The following is a 19905-nucleotide window of genomic DNA, read 5'->3' as shown; positions in this document are numbered from 1 at the left end:
GGTGTTCCTATGTTTAATATTTATCGAGTGTTTACCAGCTATGACGTTCCCATTCTCATTGCAACAAGGGATGAAAAACATGGGGAAAGAAAGATAATGCATACATATGACTAACAATGTTCGAAAATTAGGCCGCCCGACCGCCTAGGTGAAATTTTTTAAAAACGCCTTGGCGTAGTCTGGGAGGGCATTATGCGCCCTGCTTCTGGGTGCCCACCTTGGCAGTCAAGGTGCCGTCTAGGCGCTATTGTCTGGGCGCCTGCCTAGGCGCCGCCCTGTGACACCTTGCGGGTGGGCAGAAAAAAAACCCTCGATGAGGGTAAAAAATGTAATTTTTCCCTCTAAAAAAGGGCGAAAAGGGTTTTAGGGGGTATTCTAAACCCCCCCAATAGAAAATCCGTGGCCTTTAGGGAGAGAAAAACTCTAAAAAACCACTCTTTTGTGATTTATTGACAGATCGATAAATTTTTTATTTTTTCGATTTCTTTCCAAAACAAAGGCAATAGTTCGTGGGTAGATTTGGAACTTCTAGTAGTTGATTTTGAGAACTTTTGGCGACCCAATAGACGAGGTTTGTACCGACATCAATTTGATTTTGATATTTTTAAAATATTATCATATTTGAAAGAGGGTTTTGATTTTATTTTGCTACAACATATTATGTTATGAATCATGCGTTTTTTCTTTTACTTTTTTTTTTCTTTTACGATATATTTACATGTTTGTAGTTAAAAGATTGATTTTTTTGGTGATTAATTGAATTTTTTTCCTACTTGGACGATGTTTGGGTTTGGGGGGGGGGGGGGGGGGGGGTTTGATTTTGGTGAGGGACCTTGTCTTTGGGTGGCCGCCTAGGCAACCCGAATCCATCTTTTTGAACAATGATGATTAATAACATAATGTTACAAAATTACATATAATTACACAAATATTCAATACTTAAATTGCTCCTCCAAACACTTTGTTTCTGGCAAAGTCCAATAATTCATCAGCCCATTAATTTAAGACATATAAAGCAAACTGCATACACATGGAGCACATTAATTTGCTGGTGCATGAAAGTTGGGGGAAAGCGTAGAGAGGGCTTGCTTGTGGTGAGTGGTTTGGAAATGACTACAGTTAAGGAAGGAGGCAAGTGGGTTAAACATAAGGGAAAAGGAGGCCCCTTTCAAAAGATAAAATAAGGATCTTATAGCATCGAGATCATGTTAACTAGAAACCTGTTTCTTCTTAATATACATAAGTTTCTTATGAAGTAAACTCGAACTTCTACTTGGTCTTGTACATTCTACAAAGTGAATTGAATCCATGAACATGATCTGGAATTTCATCTTATTGATGCATGGCATACCTTTATATTGCAATGGTAGAATAAATCTGAATATAGCTTTTTGCAGTATTAATTGATAAAAGTCTACCTCTTTTTATATTTTTTGTTAATTGTCAGATGAGCTTTGGGTTCCAAATTGGAGTTCTTTTTATATTTTGATGTTCACCTACAAGAATGCAGAACATTTCAAACTTGTAGAACTTGTTTGTATAGAAAGTATGATCATTATTTCTGATGAGCAGAAGCACTTGAAATGTGGCGCAAGGAAAAGCTAGAAGAAGTCAAGAAACGGATAGTTCACAGAAAAAGTTCAAATTTTACAGACTTAACAGAAGAAACTGGTATGCTTTTTTTTTTTGAGTGGATACAAGCCCTCAAACTTTATAGTATTGTTTCTTATGTTTTGTTTCAGTCAACATTTTTTTTAAAGTTTATGAAATTCCTTGCGGATACCATTATGTTGTCTCCAGTCCTTCCCTGTTTTCTATAACTTCTCCATATTGCTTGTCATGCTTTTCTCTTTGTCAACAGAAACATTCTCAGAGATGATGACAAGAGTCCTGGAGTCTCAGTGGATCCCCTTACTGGAGGATATTGGTCTCTGGATGCCATTTGAAGTTCTAAACAAGGATGTCTCTAAACTGGAAGCCGAAGAGGAGCTAGGTAGTATTTTCTAGTATCACATTTTTTTTTTATTTTCCTTTAAACGGTTTTTTTATTACTTGGATTTGTCAAGTTTCTTACCATCATAAACAGATATTGCCACAATGCATTTGTAAATTATTTTTCCAATTTGGAAAGTGTTGCTTTACTTGTATAATATGCTATGTTTGCACGGAAATTATCTCATAACATATCCATGTGTTAGAAAGCTTGAATTTTTCATGTGTTCTCTGCAGAAGATGAAATCATAGCCGGTAAGCCCCCACCCCCAGAATGCCATGCTGAGAGGCATACAGATTATGATGGTGCTGCTGTTAGGTGGGGTCTTACACACCATAAAGAAAGTGCCGCTGACTGTTGTCAGGCTTGCTTAGATCAAGCTAAAAGAGCAAAACCTGGTGAGAAAAAATGCAATATATGGGTTTATTGCCCATCTGAAGCTGGTTGCTACTCCCCTGATATTTATGAACACAAGCATCAGGAGTGCTGGCTCAAACAGGTATGGATTCTTTTGACATGTGTAACAAATTATTTTCTGTAAACTTGCATTCTCTGATCACTTGCATGTCTGATATTTGTAAAGAAAAGCTATTGATGTGAACCCATTTTGTTGGTAGTTGCTGCAATGCGTATTGTTCCTGAAATATGCACATGTAGTATACTATGATTTGAACTAGAAATTGTTAATTTGATCTGAAATTATTTCGTACTTACATCAAGTTTCTAGCTGCTTGTCTGTGTGTCCTCTGAGATGTCTAATGTAAGTTGGATTTTCTTGTTTATTACATATTTCTCAAGTCATAATTTTATTATAAGAACTGCAAGGGAAGTTCTTACCCTATGGGTTACTGCCTCTCTTTTTTAGATGCATGGAAGTTGGACAAATTATTGTGGCTGAATGATTTATAAGATGAAGTTTGAGAATTAATCTCTAAAATATCTTGGAAACATTATACCTTTGAGTGTTCATTAAGTTTAAGGGATGAGTTATGTATCCTTTTAAACTCAATTGCTCCACTTTTCTGTAGATTGTGAAGTCAGGTGTATATATTAATAGGGCTTTCCTGAGGGTGACAAAACAGAAAACCATTGAGTGGACCTATATGGCTATATTCTTCCGACTACACCCCTCCCATGAATTTGGTAGGGATGCTTATAATTTGGTCACATTGCTTCTTAGTAAGTTATCTGATGAACAACATAAATTTGTGAAAGGTTTCCCTAGGTTACCTCAATGGAACTGCCTGCACCCTATACCAGAATTCCTTCGACAATGCCAGTATTGGAGGTCGATCATTGCTCCAACTTGTGAAGCCACAAGAACTCCCCAATTCACACTAATTGCTCTCCAATGGGCTGAAATGGTGTAGGAGAAATAGTTGTAGAAGCTACTACAAGGGTGTGCTAAAACTACAAGTGATGGTGCTTAAGACTCCACAGAAACTAGTTTATAACAAGAGCATAAGAGAGGGCTCAAAGGGGTATCGCAATGGTGACTAAAAGTGACTGAAATTGGGCTGGAAGAGGCAAGTTTCAGTCAAGAGCGACTGGCGTAAAGTTATATGAAGTCGCATAGCGAAACTATGCTAATTGGGGGAAAGAGTAATGGTCCAGTATGAGAGAGGTGAGCCAAGGTTCTACAATACACCATAGCTATAATCTAGCTTGGAGGCGGGGAGCTCTTATGGACACAGGGTGCAGGCTAAGGCAAGGTTTACACTCAAATTTAGTAGTGTAACATTACAATAGAGAGGTGAAGAGAAGGGGTACCTAGGCCCCTATTTGTGGACTTGAATTAGGGCTTAATGGTCTAGAATGTTCTTTTTAATCAAATTCAAATTGTATATAGACTATAGTTGTTGGAAACATTTGTGATTCCGAATCGTTTCTAGAATCGGAACAGCGGAATTGCGTGTATCAGAAGTTTCGAAATCTCGGAATCGCTGTCTGTACGATTCGGAAATGAGAAAAATAATTCTTACTATTCGGAATCGCGATTCAAAAAATTAGGAATCATGTTTCTTATTTGCAAGCATCGATGTCCCTTCCTGTTGGAATCATGTTTCAGACCTATATGGAATCACACGTGACCCCACTTATTTCGGTGGTTGCTAGAATCGCGATTCTTAAAAATATGAAATCGTGATTCCTAAAAATAAGGAATCGTGATTCCTAAAATTCTAGAATCGTTGTTCCCATCAACTTGGAATCAACATTCTCACCATTCTGGAATCGTGATTCTCCCCATATTGGAATCAAGATTCTCCCCTTACTCAAATTGCGACCAATTCCCTCTGGTATATGAGAGAAGTATTCAAAAAATATATAAATTTACCCATTACTACAAGATCGAATTTTGGTATGTATATTCTCAACCCAAGACTCCAAGTACTAATGTCAACCTTTATGATATCTTTGTGGACAATCCCATACAATGGACTCGATCTACTGATAACCCTATTATGTCTACAAGGTCTGGAGCTAGTCTACGACATACAAGGAGTGAGAACAAGGGCAAGCTTCCTTTATCTCCTTTTCTTGAATTATAAAATAAGTATATGACATAGTAATTCTTCTTTGTTAAATGTAGTTTTGAGTCTTTTAACTTTTAAAAATTGAGTTGTTCAATTTTTCATCAATTTCTCTGATATTTAATGATTAATTTAACCTAAAAGACCACATAGGGCACTTCGCTCATATCCTTATTATCTTCTTATTTTACTTAAAGAAAAACATTTTTATCCTCTTAATCAACTTGAAGAAATGATGGTACCAATCATATATTAAAAATTATTACATTAGTAGTTTAGTACCCACATCATTTGCCAAACATTATTGAATTTGAAGTAACATATTTTTTTAGTATTATTTATTCTTGGTAAGAGTTCTTAGAAGGTAACATGGAATGAAGGACGGAAATTAGTAAATAAGAAAATAAAAAATTTAACATATTACTTATATTTAAAATTTTGATTTTATTGCTGTGTGCAACAACTTCAAATTCTCTCACGCTCTCATACATGTCGCGCTCACTCATGATTGAGCACACATCGAGGGGTTTTTGCTCTCCCTATGCTCACATATTAGTCATATCTTAAATTTTGATTTTATTGTCGTGTGCAACAACTTAAAATTCTCTCACGCTCTCATACATGTTGCACTCACTCATGATTGAGCACACATCGAAGGTTTTTGCTCTCCCTATGCTCACATTCCTTCCTGACAATATGGATTCGCAATTTCTTAATACTTTGAATCAATGTTTAGCATAAGTAGAATCACATTGTTGTATAGCAAGGAATCACGATGTTTGCGATATAGAAACTTGATTCCAAACAACATGGATTCGCAATTCCAAAAATTTGGAATCAACGTTTCTCATAAGCAGAATCGCATTCTTGTGTAGCTAAGAATCGTAAAATCCTCTATATGGAATCTTGATTCAAGCAATCCAGGAATCTAGATTCCGAAATTAGGTGGAATTGCGTTCTACAAAAAATGGGAACGTGATTCCTTTCTTTTAGAAGCGACTTTCACTCGGAGAAACACCGAATCAAGATTCCAAAACCGAATCGCTACCCTCATAGGCGATTCGGGTAACTATAATATAGACTATAGAGTAATTCATATTTTGGATTATAAATCGTATTTTAATTAACAAATTAAAGCATTTTTTCTAAAAAGATGGTATTTTTTTGAGACCATATGCATGCATGTAAAATATGGCAATAAATTATATTCATAAGGTCATATGATAATTATAGTAATATATTAAAAAAAATCTTTATAATAAGACTTTTATGCTCTAAAGGACATGCATAAAGATGTGCATGTCCTTTATTGTTACTTTCTAATTATTGCCTTCTAGATAATAAATGCACCATTAGGCATTTATGGCATTTGACTTTAGTTAGTAGATACAATTAATGAACATATAAGTAAAATATATTCCATAAGTATGCATGCTTTAAATGGATTGCGTGGTGGTTATTACTTTTAATGCCATCGCAAATTGTCATGGGTTCAAGTCACACAAATGCATTTTTTAATATACAACAAAAAATGCACTGCATGTCCAAAACATCGACATGTAATGTCAAAGTGTCGATACGTCGTGTCTGATTGATGACTTATACGACATGTACAGACAACGTGCCGGTCATGGTCTAGACACGTGTTCACATGTGGTGCTAGAGAAACTATGGAGTGTCAAGGTAACACTGGTGAAAAGATGCTTCATTCAAGCCATTCAAACCTTGTTGACCTATCATTAATTAAATGCTGAGATTCACATCTTATTCGCTATTCAATCCTAATTTCCCTGTAATTTAAAACTATACTCAACACCATGACTTGATTGCTAATCAACCTTTTGAAATAACTTTTCGTATATATATTGCGATGCGCCCAGGTCCTCAGAACTGCCTAGGCGGCCGCCCAGGCATTGGGCGGTCTGCCTTTTTGAAACACTGTTAGAGACTAATACACTATGGACCTGTTTATGTTTTTCACTAAATTTTTTATGATTTGAAGTTTTGAATATGTTTCAACATTCATACATATATATTTGCATGAAAGAGTTAGTTAGAATACATATAAATGTAAAACAAATCCAAAATTAACACAAATAATTGAATATATGTGTGTTGGGACAATACATATATGCATAATTGCGGGGATCTACTACTTTGGTAGGCATCCTTTCTAGGATCTTAATTTTGTGGCTCTCGGCTTAAGGATCTCGATTTTTAAATTTTGGAATCTCAATCCCTATTATTAAGTATCTCGATTCCTGCTGTTAGGGATTTCGATCCTAACCTTAAAGACCAAGACAAGCACCAAACTGATGATTTTCTTTGTTTGTAGCTAGTTAGCATCACAACTATACTTTTAATAAGTTGTATTGCTTGCTTGCTATAAATAATGAGATCCCTTCATTAAAAAGCATACATAATCCTAGATTATCTTACACTTTAAGGCCAGTAGCAACATCCCCAAAAAGTTGGGATCAAGATTCCAAAAAGTTGAGATCAAGATCCCCATAAGGTTGGTATCTCGATCCCTAACAATTGGGGATCTCAATCTCATGTGCATTACATAGACTACGTTAGCAACCATAGGGATCTTCTAGCATTTCACGATCCCCCACTCCCGATCCCGATTCCGGTACCATTCCAACAACTATGCATATGTTTATATTTCTGAGATTTTTTCACCTTAGGGCACTTGAGGTTCTTGGTGCTTGCTTAGGCGCTGGGCGTTAGGCCGGCCGCTTAGGGGCTGCCTAGCATTTTCTGAAACTTTGATCCTTTAGTAACTCTCCCATCTATTCATGAAGTCTATAATTGATTTCTATAGGTGTATTCATCAGTTTGACCCCCAACATTCTAGACTGTTTTAACAATATCCCACACATATTTCCTCTCAGAGATAGTGATTCCCTTCTTTGACATGGCCACTTCAATACCCATCAAATATTTTAGTGGACCTAGATCTTTTATGTTGAACACTCTTCTGAGATAATATATAACATCTTCAATATCTACTAAGCTATCCCTTGTTACTATAATATTATCAACATACAATATGAGTGTAGTCGAACACTTTTTTTCCTCTCAAATTGTGTATGATCAACGTGACACCTTTTTAGCCCAATTCTTAGCAAGGCTTCACTGAATTTCTCAAACTAGGCTCTAGGCTCTTAGCAATTGTTGAAGTCCTTATATCGCCTTTCTCAATTTGCACACCTTTGCTGTCTTCCTCTGAAGCTGAAAACCTGCTATCAACTTGCTTATGAAGATCTCCATTTAATGACATCCAGCTTATGCAAGGATCAAGATTTATTTACAGCCAAAGAGAGAATAATTCTAACAAATATTCAACTTCGCTATTAGTGTAAAAGTCTCTTTGTAATCTATACCCTGAATTTGGGTTAAACCTTTTGCATTGAACCTCGCCTCTTATCTTTCAAGCTTGTCATCTGCCTTGCATTTCACTGTAGATACCCACTTGCATCCCTCCGCCTTCTTTCCTTTAGGAGGTTTAGTGTGCTCCCAGGTGTTGTACATTGCATGTCCTTCCACATCACAGCCTTCTACTGATATTGTGATGGCCTTTGTTACACAGGATGGAATTTAACAGTAGACATAGATTATAGGAAAGCATGATAGTAAGGTGACAACATTATAAAAAACAAAGTTACCTATAGGATATTATATACATGAATGTTTCCCTTTGAATAATGCGATTGATGAGAATCTGAATTGGGATTGGATTAGGGGGTCAAGAAATAGTAGGATGAGAAGGATTGGTACCTGGTTGTAGGTCGACACTTGAGCCATGATCATCCTGGATTTCAAGTTGTACGAGCTTCTTCCTTTTAACATATGTCTTCAACTCCTTTTACCTGACTGCAACTAGAACATTCCTATCTTCATTTTCAGGCATCTCAGAAATTTCAACACTGAAGGGAGTTGGAGTTGGAGTTGAAGTAGATAAAAGGTAGTGGCACAAGATTACTCTCTTCTTGCCTACTGTGCCCCCCCTGAACAGTACATTGCTGTTCATTAGGAGAGCAATATGGAACAAATTCAAAAAAGGTAAGATCCATAGTGACATAGTGGACTATGCTAACAGGAGCACAACATTTCAACCCTTTTCTAGTTGCTAGATACCCTAAGAACATACATTTAAGGCATTCGGGTCCAATTTGTCTCTTTTAGGCCCCAAAACAAGTACAAAAACATACACTACCAAAGACTTTGAGAGGTATAGGAAAGAAATAATTGTCAGGAAGAAGTATTTGGATAGCAGACTTGCCTTGCATTATGACATACACTTTATCAACAATGCCGCCGTAAGAACAACATCAAACTGTAAGTTTTTTGGAATTTCCATTTCAAACAAGAGAATGCGTGACTTCCAACAAGTGTTGGTTTTTTCTCTCAGCAAACTTCCATTTTGCTGACTGGAATTCTCAAGTAATCTCCAAGATCCTTGGAGACACCTTCACCCCCATTGTCAGAATTGAGAGCTTTAACACTTGTATTGTATTGCGTTCTAACCATTTTTGAGATGAAAAAGAGTTGCAACTTCATCCTTATGTTCATTAAAGAAAGCATGTTTAATTTGGTGCAATCGTCCACAAAAGTAGCAAAAGAATGAAAACCAAAATAAGATACAATTGAGGAAGGCCCCCATAGCGAGGGGAAAATAACGAATTTTATTACTGATAGGAAAATATATTCCACAATATTCTTTAATTGACAAACCTCACATTGTAATATTCCTTGACTTGATAAAGGTAAACTTTTAGGAAATAATGAATGCAAAATAGATAGAGGAGCATGACCAAGCCGGTTATGCCATGAATACACCCTTTTTTTATTAGCAATGCTTAACAAGGTAGTGGTTCGAGTTTTTGTAGAGACTATTCTATTGTCTCTTGAAGGTACGACTCTCTACGCTCATTACCACACCCAAATATCTTCCCCATCACCAAGTCCTGAAAGACACAATATGGCATAGCAGTTCAAAGTTTTTTTAAGATTACCAACAGATAGGAGGTTATCATATAACTTGGGAACTTGCAAATTGGACAACAAATCTTTGGAGGAAGTTACTGGGATAGTCCCTTTCCCATTAATGGGTAAAAGGATCCATCAGCAATCTTTATAGATTCATCATTTGAATAGGTGGTATATGTGGAAAGGTGATTAGACACACTAGTCATATGTTTAGTGGCACCTGAATTAATAATCCAAGGAGCCTGAGAAGTCATGGAAACATGGTGTGCACATTCAAATATTGCCTGATTGGGCAGGATGGGACTTGTAGGAAAAAGAGGGCTCTAGTTCATAAGTGGAGGCATGCTACTTAATATTAAAAAGCTCTTGCTTGGAAATTGTCGCAAAATCATCTGCAGTTAAAGAAGGAATCTAGTCAAGGTGTGGATAACCAGCAGCATCTTGTTTATGGGGCATGGCAATCTCCTCATTTGTCACACCATCATAAGCCCTAGACATATTCCATTTAGGGTTCCCAATAAGATCCCAACATGTTTCCTTGATGTGCAGAGATGTCCCACAATGAGCACATTTTGGCTTATCTTTCTCATCCCTTGTGAAGCCCCTGCGGCCGCCACTATGGCCAACACCATGATCATAAAAAGAGTTGGAAATTAGAGCTGATCTTTTAGGTTCACCAATGGATACAACCAAAATTTTCTGACAAGCTTCTTCTCGTTGAAGTATGGAAAAAATTGTTCCATGTGATGTTAAAGTTTCGCCAGCCAAAATATTGGATTTGATATTTTCATATTTGCAAATAAGGGACCTAAGGCCCTAAAGGTCAAATACTTTCTTTTTTTCCACCCTTCTCTATGCTCTTTTGCGCATTGGGAGCAATTTATGGGTTAGTCCTGATTCAGCTCATCCATAAACCCGTAGTGTAGCATACACCAGCTGATAAATCTTTTTGTTTGAAGCTACTGATTTGTTGTTCCAACTCATATATTGTTGCTATATTCTTTTTTTCTGAATGGGCCTCAACCACTACATCCCATTACTCCTTTGAAGTACAATTCATAAACTTGCGACTATAAAATTCAGAATCCATTTCATACTAATGAACACATCAGCTTCCCAATCAACATAAGAAGGCTCCTTTACATCTTGTTGCACTATACAAGCATCAATCTAACCCAACTTTTTCTTGCCTCCAAGAAATAACCTAACAGATCTGGCCCATTCTAGATAGTTTGTATCATCAAATTTAACCAGCGTGATTTGGAGTCCAAAGTACTCCGTACTTGATGTTTGTTGTGACATTGTTCCTTTTTAAGGCACAAGAAAACAAATTGTGATGTTGCTGAAATCTGGATACACCTACAAATTTCTATCTAAACACTCTTCATAAACACCAAATGTACGGACAGTGCATTGGCCAATCGATTCTAGAATTGTGGCCACTAATTGCAGATGTACCATGGCTGCAAGGGTATTTGATCCACGTCAAGCAGCTGTTACCCATCCCCAAAAGATAAAATCTTGATATATATTCCAAGTTTCTCATAAGAAAGAATAACCTCAATCAATGGATCACGAAAAACCCTAATTTTCCCCTTTCTTCTCTATTATTTTTCATCTGGGGACAAACCCTAAAAAATCTATACCTTTTGCAGAAAAATTAAATCCGAGAACATACCCTAGAAAAAAAAACTCTTTATTAAAAAAATTGTACATAACTCACAATGATCTTCAAAAAGTAGCTTTTTAGGGTTTCTTATTTGCTGTACTTTCTTCCATTGTCTGGCCATACAGTTAAAACCAGCAGTTACATGGCTACTATTTCACCAGCCGACTCTTACTTCTTAAAATATGCATGGGGTGATTCGAAGGATTTGGCCCTTGCTTTCACATGTCATCTCCCGGGAAGGCTATGTCGAGGATTTGAACCTTGTCCTCACAGCTTGTCTTCCCATGTGGGATTATACTCCTACCTCCAGGCACCAACTACAGGAACACACCGACCTTTACTAAGTGATTACCTGAAAATCCTCATTGTAACCCGGCCAATTGCCCAACCCTGTGGTCAAGGGTTTTATGACTCTAAGACACCTCTACTTGGCCCCAGATCACTTAGGCCCAGTGAGTCACTACAGGTAGGCAAGTTACCATGTTAGATGAGCTGAAGCTCCATACCATCCGGTCTCCTTTCAATTCCCATAGGGATCCACACATGGGCTTCATGCTGTCCCCCCATAGTGATGATGTTATCCTCTGCACCATTTTGGGATACTGGAAACTCTATGGTGGACTGGTGTGGAATACTTGTCATTGTGCACATGGAGTGTGTACAGAGGGCGGCAAACAATGGTCAAAGGGCAATTTTCTAATTGGTCCAAGGAGGTGCATGTTGCACAAGATCCCCTCTCCATGTATAGAGTTATTTGGGATGTATGTCACTTATCTAACTAGGGCACATGTTGATTAGTTAAAGTAAGAGAGCAAAGTTGAGAAGAGTTTCCATCTTTCTTCTTTTTACTTAAAGTGAGAGAGAGAAGTTTAAATGAGTTTCCATCGTTTTCCTTTCATGTGAAAGGAGAGATGATCTGAACTTGGATAACACACCACACTCCTCTCTTTGACTATATATATATTTTCTCTCTCATATTGTGTGTACCAGGTTGTAATAATGAATTGAAAAGTTATTTCTCGGGGTTGATTGGAAATTAAAATATGGTGTTCAGTATAATTTTAAATTAAAGGGAAATTACGGTTCATATGGCTAGGGGATGTGCATCTCAGCCCTTGATTCATGATAGCCCCTTCATCCCATAGATCTCTATGATCAATGACTCCATATTGCTCCAAGTTAAAAAGAACGTTCTCAGTGTTTCAAAAAGTGTTAGGTGGGTCCTAGGCGGCTTGGTTGAATCCAAAAAGGATTCTACAGTCTCTAACAATATATATATTGTATAAAATATAAAAATTAGGTATTTAGGAGACATCATAATTCAGAGTATACTACATATTAGCACACACTCCACAAGCATAACCATAAGTCGGTCAATATCCAATTAAAACTTAAAATTTACTAACCAAATTACCAAATACCAAACCTGTGGAACTACAAATCCACTATCCACAATACACAACCAAGAGGAAGAAAACAAAAATGAAAGTAATACTTGAAGACTCAAAAGAATCTTCAATCGATGTTCAACGTTTAATCATTATTCATCATTCATCATCAGAAAAAGTAGGGTCAGCCGCATTTGCATCATATTCATTGGAGTCGTCACCCTCCTCAACATATTGGTCGTCCTCCTCCGTCTCTTTTGAATCTGCCTCTTCTTCCTCTTCTTCCTCCACCCTCGTCCTTTATGCAGAAGATCTAGTGACTCTAAGATGGTCGGCTGATGTCCCTGAAGCATCCATGACTATGCCCCATGTCAATCTTTCATGCCCTTCGACCTCATCATCATCAACTAACCATTCCATAGTATTGTCCATATTTTTTGATCTGATGGGGTCTCTCTTATCTCTCTAGCAAACCTGTCCTTCAAGAATCGATTATACTTGATATAGACTAGGTCATTGAGCCTCTTTGATTCAAGCGTGTTCCTTTTCTTTATATGAATCTAACAAAATCAAATGAAACTAATTAAAATCTATGGTTCATGTATTATTAATACAATATACAAATTACCCTTATGGCCTTACATCTTCAAAAGTACTCCAATTTCGCTCACAACCGGCTGAGGAAGTGGTAGGTTTAAGATCCGAATGGCCAACTCTTGTAAATTTGGATAACCACACCCATGTTGGCTCCACCAATTGGCTGCAAATATATAGAATAAAATCATAAATAAATAATAGAATTATAAAACTGAAATTTGATTACTTGAACTTGATAAACTTAAGAATATTATTACTACCTGGATCAATTTTGGCCCGTTTCCTCATCGCCATTGGACTCCCAAAAGACTTTATTGAGCACTTGTAATTTATCAGCTCATCAGCACATATAATATCTTGGATATCAGGATCAGGGACTAGCACATCTACACACTTATTAAATCTAGTCATAATTGTGTCATTTGTGGGTATATCCTTGTCAACATAAAAAAAGCTGGTTTCAAATAATAACCAGCTGCATGTAATGGCCGATGTAGCTGTCTATCCCACTTCTCATCAATAATCTCCCAAATAGGTTTGTAGCGGTTCTCATCATCATCAAAATTTTGGGCTATCTCTCTTTTGTATTTCTCTATAGCCTCATATATGTAGCCCATAGAAGCTTTGTCACTATCAACCATGCGAAAGACTTTGACAAGAGGAAAAAATACCTTAAGAGCGTCCTTCACCCTTCGCCAAAAAGCCTTAGAAAGGATAATTTCTCTCACTTTCTTCCTAACATGATCCTTGGACCACTTGCATGCTCTCCAGTCATTCGAAGTAAACATCTGCCTCAACTACACTCTCCTTGAATGTATGCTATCTAGGCATAAGTACCAGGTCACAAATCTCGTGACTCCAGGCCTCACAATCTCTTTTTTCTTTGTAAATCTACGCATCATGCTGAGGGTGAGATGGTGGCTATAAATGAAATTTGTAAGTGATTTTGCCTTCTTCACTGCACCTGATATCTCGGTTAAACCGCCAACAGCCTCAAGCATGAGATCTATACAATGTGCTGCACATGGTGTCCAAAAGATTCTAGGATAAGCTATGCGCAACAAATGAGCAGCAGCAACATTGTCTGTGACAACCTGTACAACAAGATGCTCCCCAACCTCCTTGATTCCCTTCTCTATAACTTGGAATATGTAATGGGCATCATGGGTATAATCAGATGCATCAATAGACCTCAAGAAAGCAGTCCCTAAAGGACAATTCACAAGCAAATTCATCTGACTTCTTGTCTCCCTATCACTTGAAGCATCAGTCATAATAGAACTCCATACTGAGCCCATGCATCATTCTTAACTTCTACAGAATCCTTCGTGACACTCACCGCTTTTTTCAAAAGAGGCTCTGAAAGCTCATATGGGGTTGGAGGTTTCATCCCAGGCCCAAATTGGTCAATTGCCTCTACCAAGGCATAGAAGCTGCTTAAGCGAGCGGTATTGAAAGGAATGCTCGCCTCATAAACCAATGTAGCAATATAAAAAGCATCTCTATCTCTCTCTTCCTTCATTCTATTTTCAATGGTGGTTTACTTCTTTGTTTTCTCTCTTGCAACTTTAGGGTCAGGCTGGGGCAAAAAACTATCTATAGGGCCTCTAATCCGAGGCTTCTTACTCCTAGAACCAGAACTAGAACCAGAACCAGAAGCAATTACAACTCCCTTTCCCTTTCCCCTAATAATGGATTGTTCTATCTCCTGACATCCCTCCCCATCCTCATCACTATCATTATCATAACTGACCGGAACCTTATACCCAATATCTGCTATGGAGGCAAATTTCTCATCTTTTTTCATTTTTACCATTCTCAAAAAATTTGATATTTCCTCTTTAACAGCATCAGGAGTCTTTTTACATGGGGCATCATCCCCCCTGATACCGACAAGATGTTTCTTGAACCGGTTTATGCCCGCTTTTGTATCATTCTCACAAAACTTGCATCTTATGTAATTTTTGTCATTAGGATCTGGGTTGTAGCCATATTTCCAATCAGGATCACTACTCTTATTAGATCCCAAAGAAGACATCTCAAAATAATACAACTTATACAAGCAAAAAAAAAAAATCACTTACTTTGATTGTTCGATCTCCAAACTTCCACTTCAAAGATGTTTCTAAAGACTCAAAATCTCCTAAAAAACCCTCCAATAGATTTATAAAACATCACAAATTAAATCTAATATAAATGGATGATGTTTTAATCAATTTCTCATATTTTTGAGAAACCCTTCAATCTTAAAGAAATTTTTAAAAAATTGTTTTTTGGGATTTTTCTCTCTCTAAAATGGTTTCTAATGTGTTTTAGGTTACAAATAAACCTAAAAACAAGAAATTTGGCCTTTTAGTTTAAAAAAAGACAAAAAATGCCCCTACCAAAATTCATTTCTGCCTCTTGGGCGCCCAGGGTTTTCCTCTTTTTTTCCCCTCCTAAGTTTGGGCGATGTGCCCAGGCCCCCAGAACCGCCTATGGGTTGGGCGGTCTGTTTTTTGAAACATTGAACATTCTAAACTCTCACTAAACCCTAATTCAGAGTTTATACATAGGGGCCTTGGGCACCCCATTTTTTGCCAAAATTGAGAGCAAACCTTGCCTAAGCCTCCACGCTATGTCCATTTGAGCTTCCCCAATCCATGCTAGGTCACGGTATGGTGTAGTATTGATCCTTGGCTCATCTATATCATATTATACCATTGCTCCTTGCACCCTTATGCAGGGGTCCCATGAGGGGGTTGATGTCACTCCTACATCATCCTCCACATCGGGTGACGTAGGATCCCCAGGCCTATCCCATGGACACTGATTAGCCTTTTGGGTGTTTCGTGTGGGTCTCGGGAGCTGTCCTTGTTTGTCATTTCTCCCAAACAATTCTCGAAAAAACATTTTCTTGCCCATAAAAATCTGAATTTTTTTTTAAAACTGCACAAAATCATTTTAATGATTTTCCTACAAAATAAATCATTTTGACTATTTTAAAACATTTTCAAGGGAAATTAGGATCCTTGGAGTTGAATTACGAATCGAAGCACTCCATTTGGCTAGACCTAGAATCCAAAGCCATATTCTCGGTATGATCCAACAGACTTATGACCCACAGTGTATATTCAGGGGTTCATGATATCAGTCTATCAAAGTTAAACCAATGAGTGACCCTAAATCCCCATGTATAGGTGGATTTCAGGTGCACCCCTTAGAGACCATGCACACAAAGGTGTGGGGTTTCCTCACTTGGCACATGTACATAGCTCTTACCAATGGATCCCTGGAAGGGCGGCTTCCCATGCATTACGACTGTATATGCACATGGTACGAGAAGGTTCTAAGTGTCAAGAACTTATGCCAATGTCCTCTATTGGCCCTAACCTTCTTGTACATGTCTATTTTGTCATCGAGCTCATATCATGTAATCACATAAACACATAAATCACATCGCTTTCGCTCGTCACTCAGTCATGAGGCACAAACATAATAACCGACACTGACTAAGAGGTAATCCTTGACCCTCTTGGTATCTCCCATGCATATAAATCCTCCTCATGACTCAATCAGGGTTCCATGACTCTTGGTCGCAGTGCGCTACGATCCTAGAGTCATGTCGCTCTTTTACTCCCACTGAAGTTAAGAGCTATTAAAATGTTGCAATTTAAGACATTAAAAGGACATATTTCCAATAATTACTTCATGTTTGGTAGACTGTTAGTAGGAGTCATTTCTTGGTTTAAAGCAATTCCATCAAAATTGGTCCACCCACTACAACAAAATTTTTGATGGAAATACTACTTAAAAAACATATATTGGTAAATCAAGAGTGAAAAAATCTTTTACCAATAATTCATGAGTTTTGAAGTACGCATGAAGTGAAATATGATTTCTAGTAATATTTAATTTATTTATTTATTGTTGGGGTAAGCAGTAATACTTGAAATTTAAATGCATGTAGTCTATTGTGTAACATAATCTTACAAGCATGAAACTGAAAAAAATGAATCAATACACATTTTCAAAAGCATCTTATGCTTATATTGCTCTAATGTTTTTAAAATTAGATTAGCCTATTGATATGATTTAACTTTATTACTAAATTTTAATCGGAGACACGTGTTTGGAATGGACTGTTTGATACTAACAATGACACTTGTGAAGTCTTTTTGATGGTTTGAATGTGTCTTGAGTTATAGAAAAATTGTCAATTTAGCTGGTAACTCATTTGGTGGAGATGGTAATGAAGGTGATGATTATATTTCCTGCCTTTGAGCAGCTAAAATGCAACACACTTTATGCTTTGAAAACTTTGTATATACCCATTCAATTTGTCTTTGTTTGTTGGGTATCCATTCTTATAAGGACAGGCTCTTCTTATGGCCTCCTTCAGCTAATTTATTTCTGCATGGTAATATTATATATTACCATATAGAAACAAGATTCGTCTAGCCTAAGCCAAATAGTTGGGATAAGGCCCTGATGATGATGCTGATGATGATGATGATGATAGTAATATTATATATAGCCCATTACGGATTATCATAGTTGAATGATTATCATAGTTGAATGTGCAACATTTACTTTAATGAATGGTACATGACGAGAAAGAAGTCAGGATAACTGTTGTAGATGGTCATAATTCTGTTATTAGTTAGGGGCTGTTCAGTTTAGCCATTCCTTAAAAGTAATGTTGATCTTAAGGCATTGCTTGGTCTCACAAAAGCACAACTGAGCTCTTTACCTCCCAGCCACTTTTAACTTGTCCTCATTGGGCTATGAACAAAAGCTTGTTTATAAGTATATTTATTTAATGCTTGGACGAAGCCTATAATATTTAATCTTCTTTTACTTTCTAGACATCCGTGACTTCAAACTTGAGGAAGCAATGCCTTCTCTTAGATGAATCCTGTTGAAATAAAATTTGGAGAGCAATGCCTAAATGTGGCTCTTGCTGAGAATCTAGTTTGAAGAATAAGGAGGAAAAGAAATGTGTGCACTAACAACTCAGAGGCCTAACCAAATATAAAAAGTGTTTTGCGACAAAGCTATGACAAAGAATTTGGTTTTGTTCTTAGCAAGAGGATATATGTTGAATATATATCTTTACTTATCCATAATTCGATTTTAGATGTTGCTGTACTCACTGACCACGGTTATAATGGTTCATACATTTGAATTGCTCTCTAACTTTCAAGGAATTCAATGTGGATGATGGCATTGGTCCTTCATTGAGTTTTTGTAGGCACAACTTCTCTACGACCCCCACAAGTGGATGGGGGTTTTCCCATTTCTTTTTTGGCCAATATTAGCGCTGTTTCGCCGTTTTTGGTCTTCTAGCCTTTTTTGGTCTTCCACAGGACACTATGTATGGTACATTATATTAAGGAAAACAAAGTATGAGGTTAAGTTACTTAATGCCTTTTTTGCACATGGATTAGGAAATTAAGATACTGTAATACGGACTTTGAGTGATTAGAACTTGTTTATTTTGAATGGTTGACTGCTACATTTGAATGGTTTGAAGTGTTTATTAATTGGCTTTATGTTAATGAATGATGAATGTTTATGAATCATGATTTCTTTTCATGATTCATGAGTGTGTTATAATATGAATATCAGATCTTAAGGTTTTATTTTTCAATTGTGCTTTCTCAATAATTTAAAAATCCATCATGTGATTCAGTACTACTAAATATTAGCCAAGAGTAACTCAAAACGTTAAAGTTTCCCTTTTTTTGGTTCTTAAGTATATTTTTCATGAAGTTTTCCAATGGATATGTGTCTTTGTTTGTGTGTGTGTGTGTGTGTGTGTGTGCGTGTGCGCATGTGTACAATACATATGTACATATGTATTGTATACACATTTTTTATATGCAATTTTTTTTAAAATTGGACACAACTCAATGAATTGAGTCTTTTAGACACTTGGTTGTGTGCTCAAGACTTGGGTAAATCTGGAACCGAGTTTGAGGTTTAAGCATTGGTTATGAATTACTTTTCTTGCTTCTCAGGGTAGTAAAAAATCAGTTTTATGTAATCATTATCTTTTTAAATTGGATAAATCCATGATAGCTTTCCTCCTCTCTTCTATTCACATTTGATAAGATAATTTTCTTGTTGAAAACAGGCTGATACCCCCCGATTGAACTTTAAGGACAAGTATTCAGCATCATACAGGAGTGCCCATCCAACAGCACCAGTGCGCGTACCATGGATCTCTGGAGTACTGAGTGTCTGACAACCTTTATATTCCTGTGAGTGAGAAGCATCCGGATCTTTGCCTCATCGAATCTCTGTGCCTATGAAAATATTCACCATTCTTTCTATTATTATTTTTCATGCAGGTAAATTTTGTGTTTGATTTTATTAAAGCTTTTTCTTCTTGTAGCCGAAGGGAGACATTTTTCTTTTATTAAAACTTGTTCTATTCAAGGCACAAATTTCTATAGACAGTAAATCTTCCATGATTTTGAAGCCACTTAACATGTTTTTTACTCATTCTTGTCTTCTTATAGATGACCATGTCAATTGTTGCGTACGGAGAATGTATCCTTCTGTTCTTGAGTTAGGAGTGATATTCATTAAGCCAATCAGAATGTTCTAGTTATGTGGTTTCCTTTGTCACTTTCGGTTTCCTCAATTCAATAAACAATGAGTCTTTAAAGATTTGTTAGGACTTAGGAGAGATCATCGATCAGACATATTGTGGCCGATAGTTGCTGATGCTTTCTCAAATATCAC

General features: G+C 36.9%; 1 protein-coding gene across 2 annotated transcripts in view; it reads left to right on the top strand.

The window, feature by feature from the left end:
* LOC18425054 (dimethylallyl, adenosine tRNA methylthiotransferase) overlaps positions 1-19642 on the top strand; it is a 32206-nt gene extending 12564 nt beyond the window's left edge. The window contains exons 4-7 of one of the 2 annotated variants that reach the window (XM_011630921.3): positions 1573-1671; positions 1862-1993; positions 2233-2492; positions 19292-19642. In XM_011630921.3, coding sequence (XP_011629223.1) covers positions 1573-1671; positions 1862-1993; positions 2233-2492; positions 19292-19402 — 602 coding nt within the window. In that variant the 3' untranslated portion in view covers positions 19403-19642. Of the gene's footprint in view, positions 1-1572; positions 1672-1861; positions 1994-2229; positions 2493-19291 lie in introns of both variants that reach the window. The other variant, XM_011630920.3, reaches the window with a different exon arrangement.
* The last annotated feature ends 263 nt before the right edge of the window (positions 19643-19905 follow it).

Source organism: Amborella trichopoda, chromosome 4, assembly GCF_054954075.1.
Source record: "Amborella trichopoda isolate Santa Cruz 75 chromosome 4, AtrichopodaSantaCruz75HAP2 v2.0, whole genome shotgun sequence".
Classification (NCBI taxonomy): domain Eukaryota; kingdom Viridiplantae; phylum Streptophyta; class Magnoliopsida; order Amborellales; family Amborellaceae; genus Amborella; species Amborella trichopoda.
The sequence above is the reverse complement of the archived record's forward strand: the minus strand, read 5'-3'. Positions and strand labels throughout refer to the sequence as shown.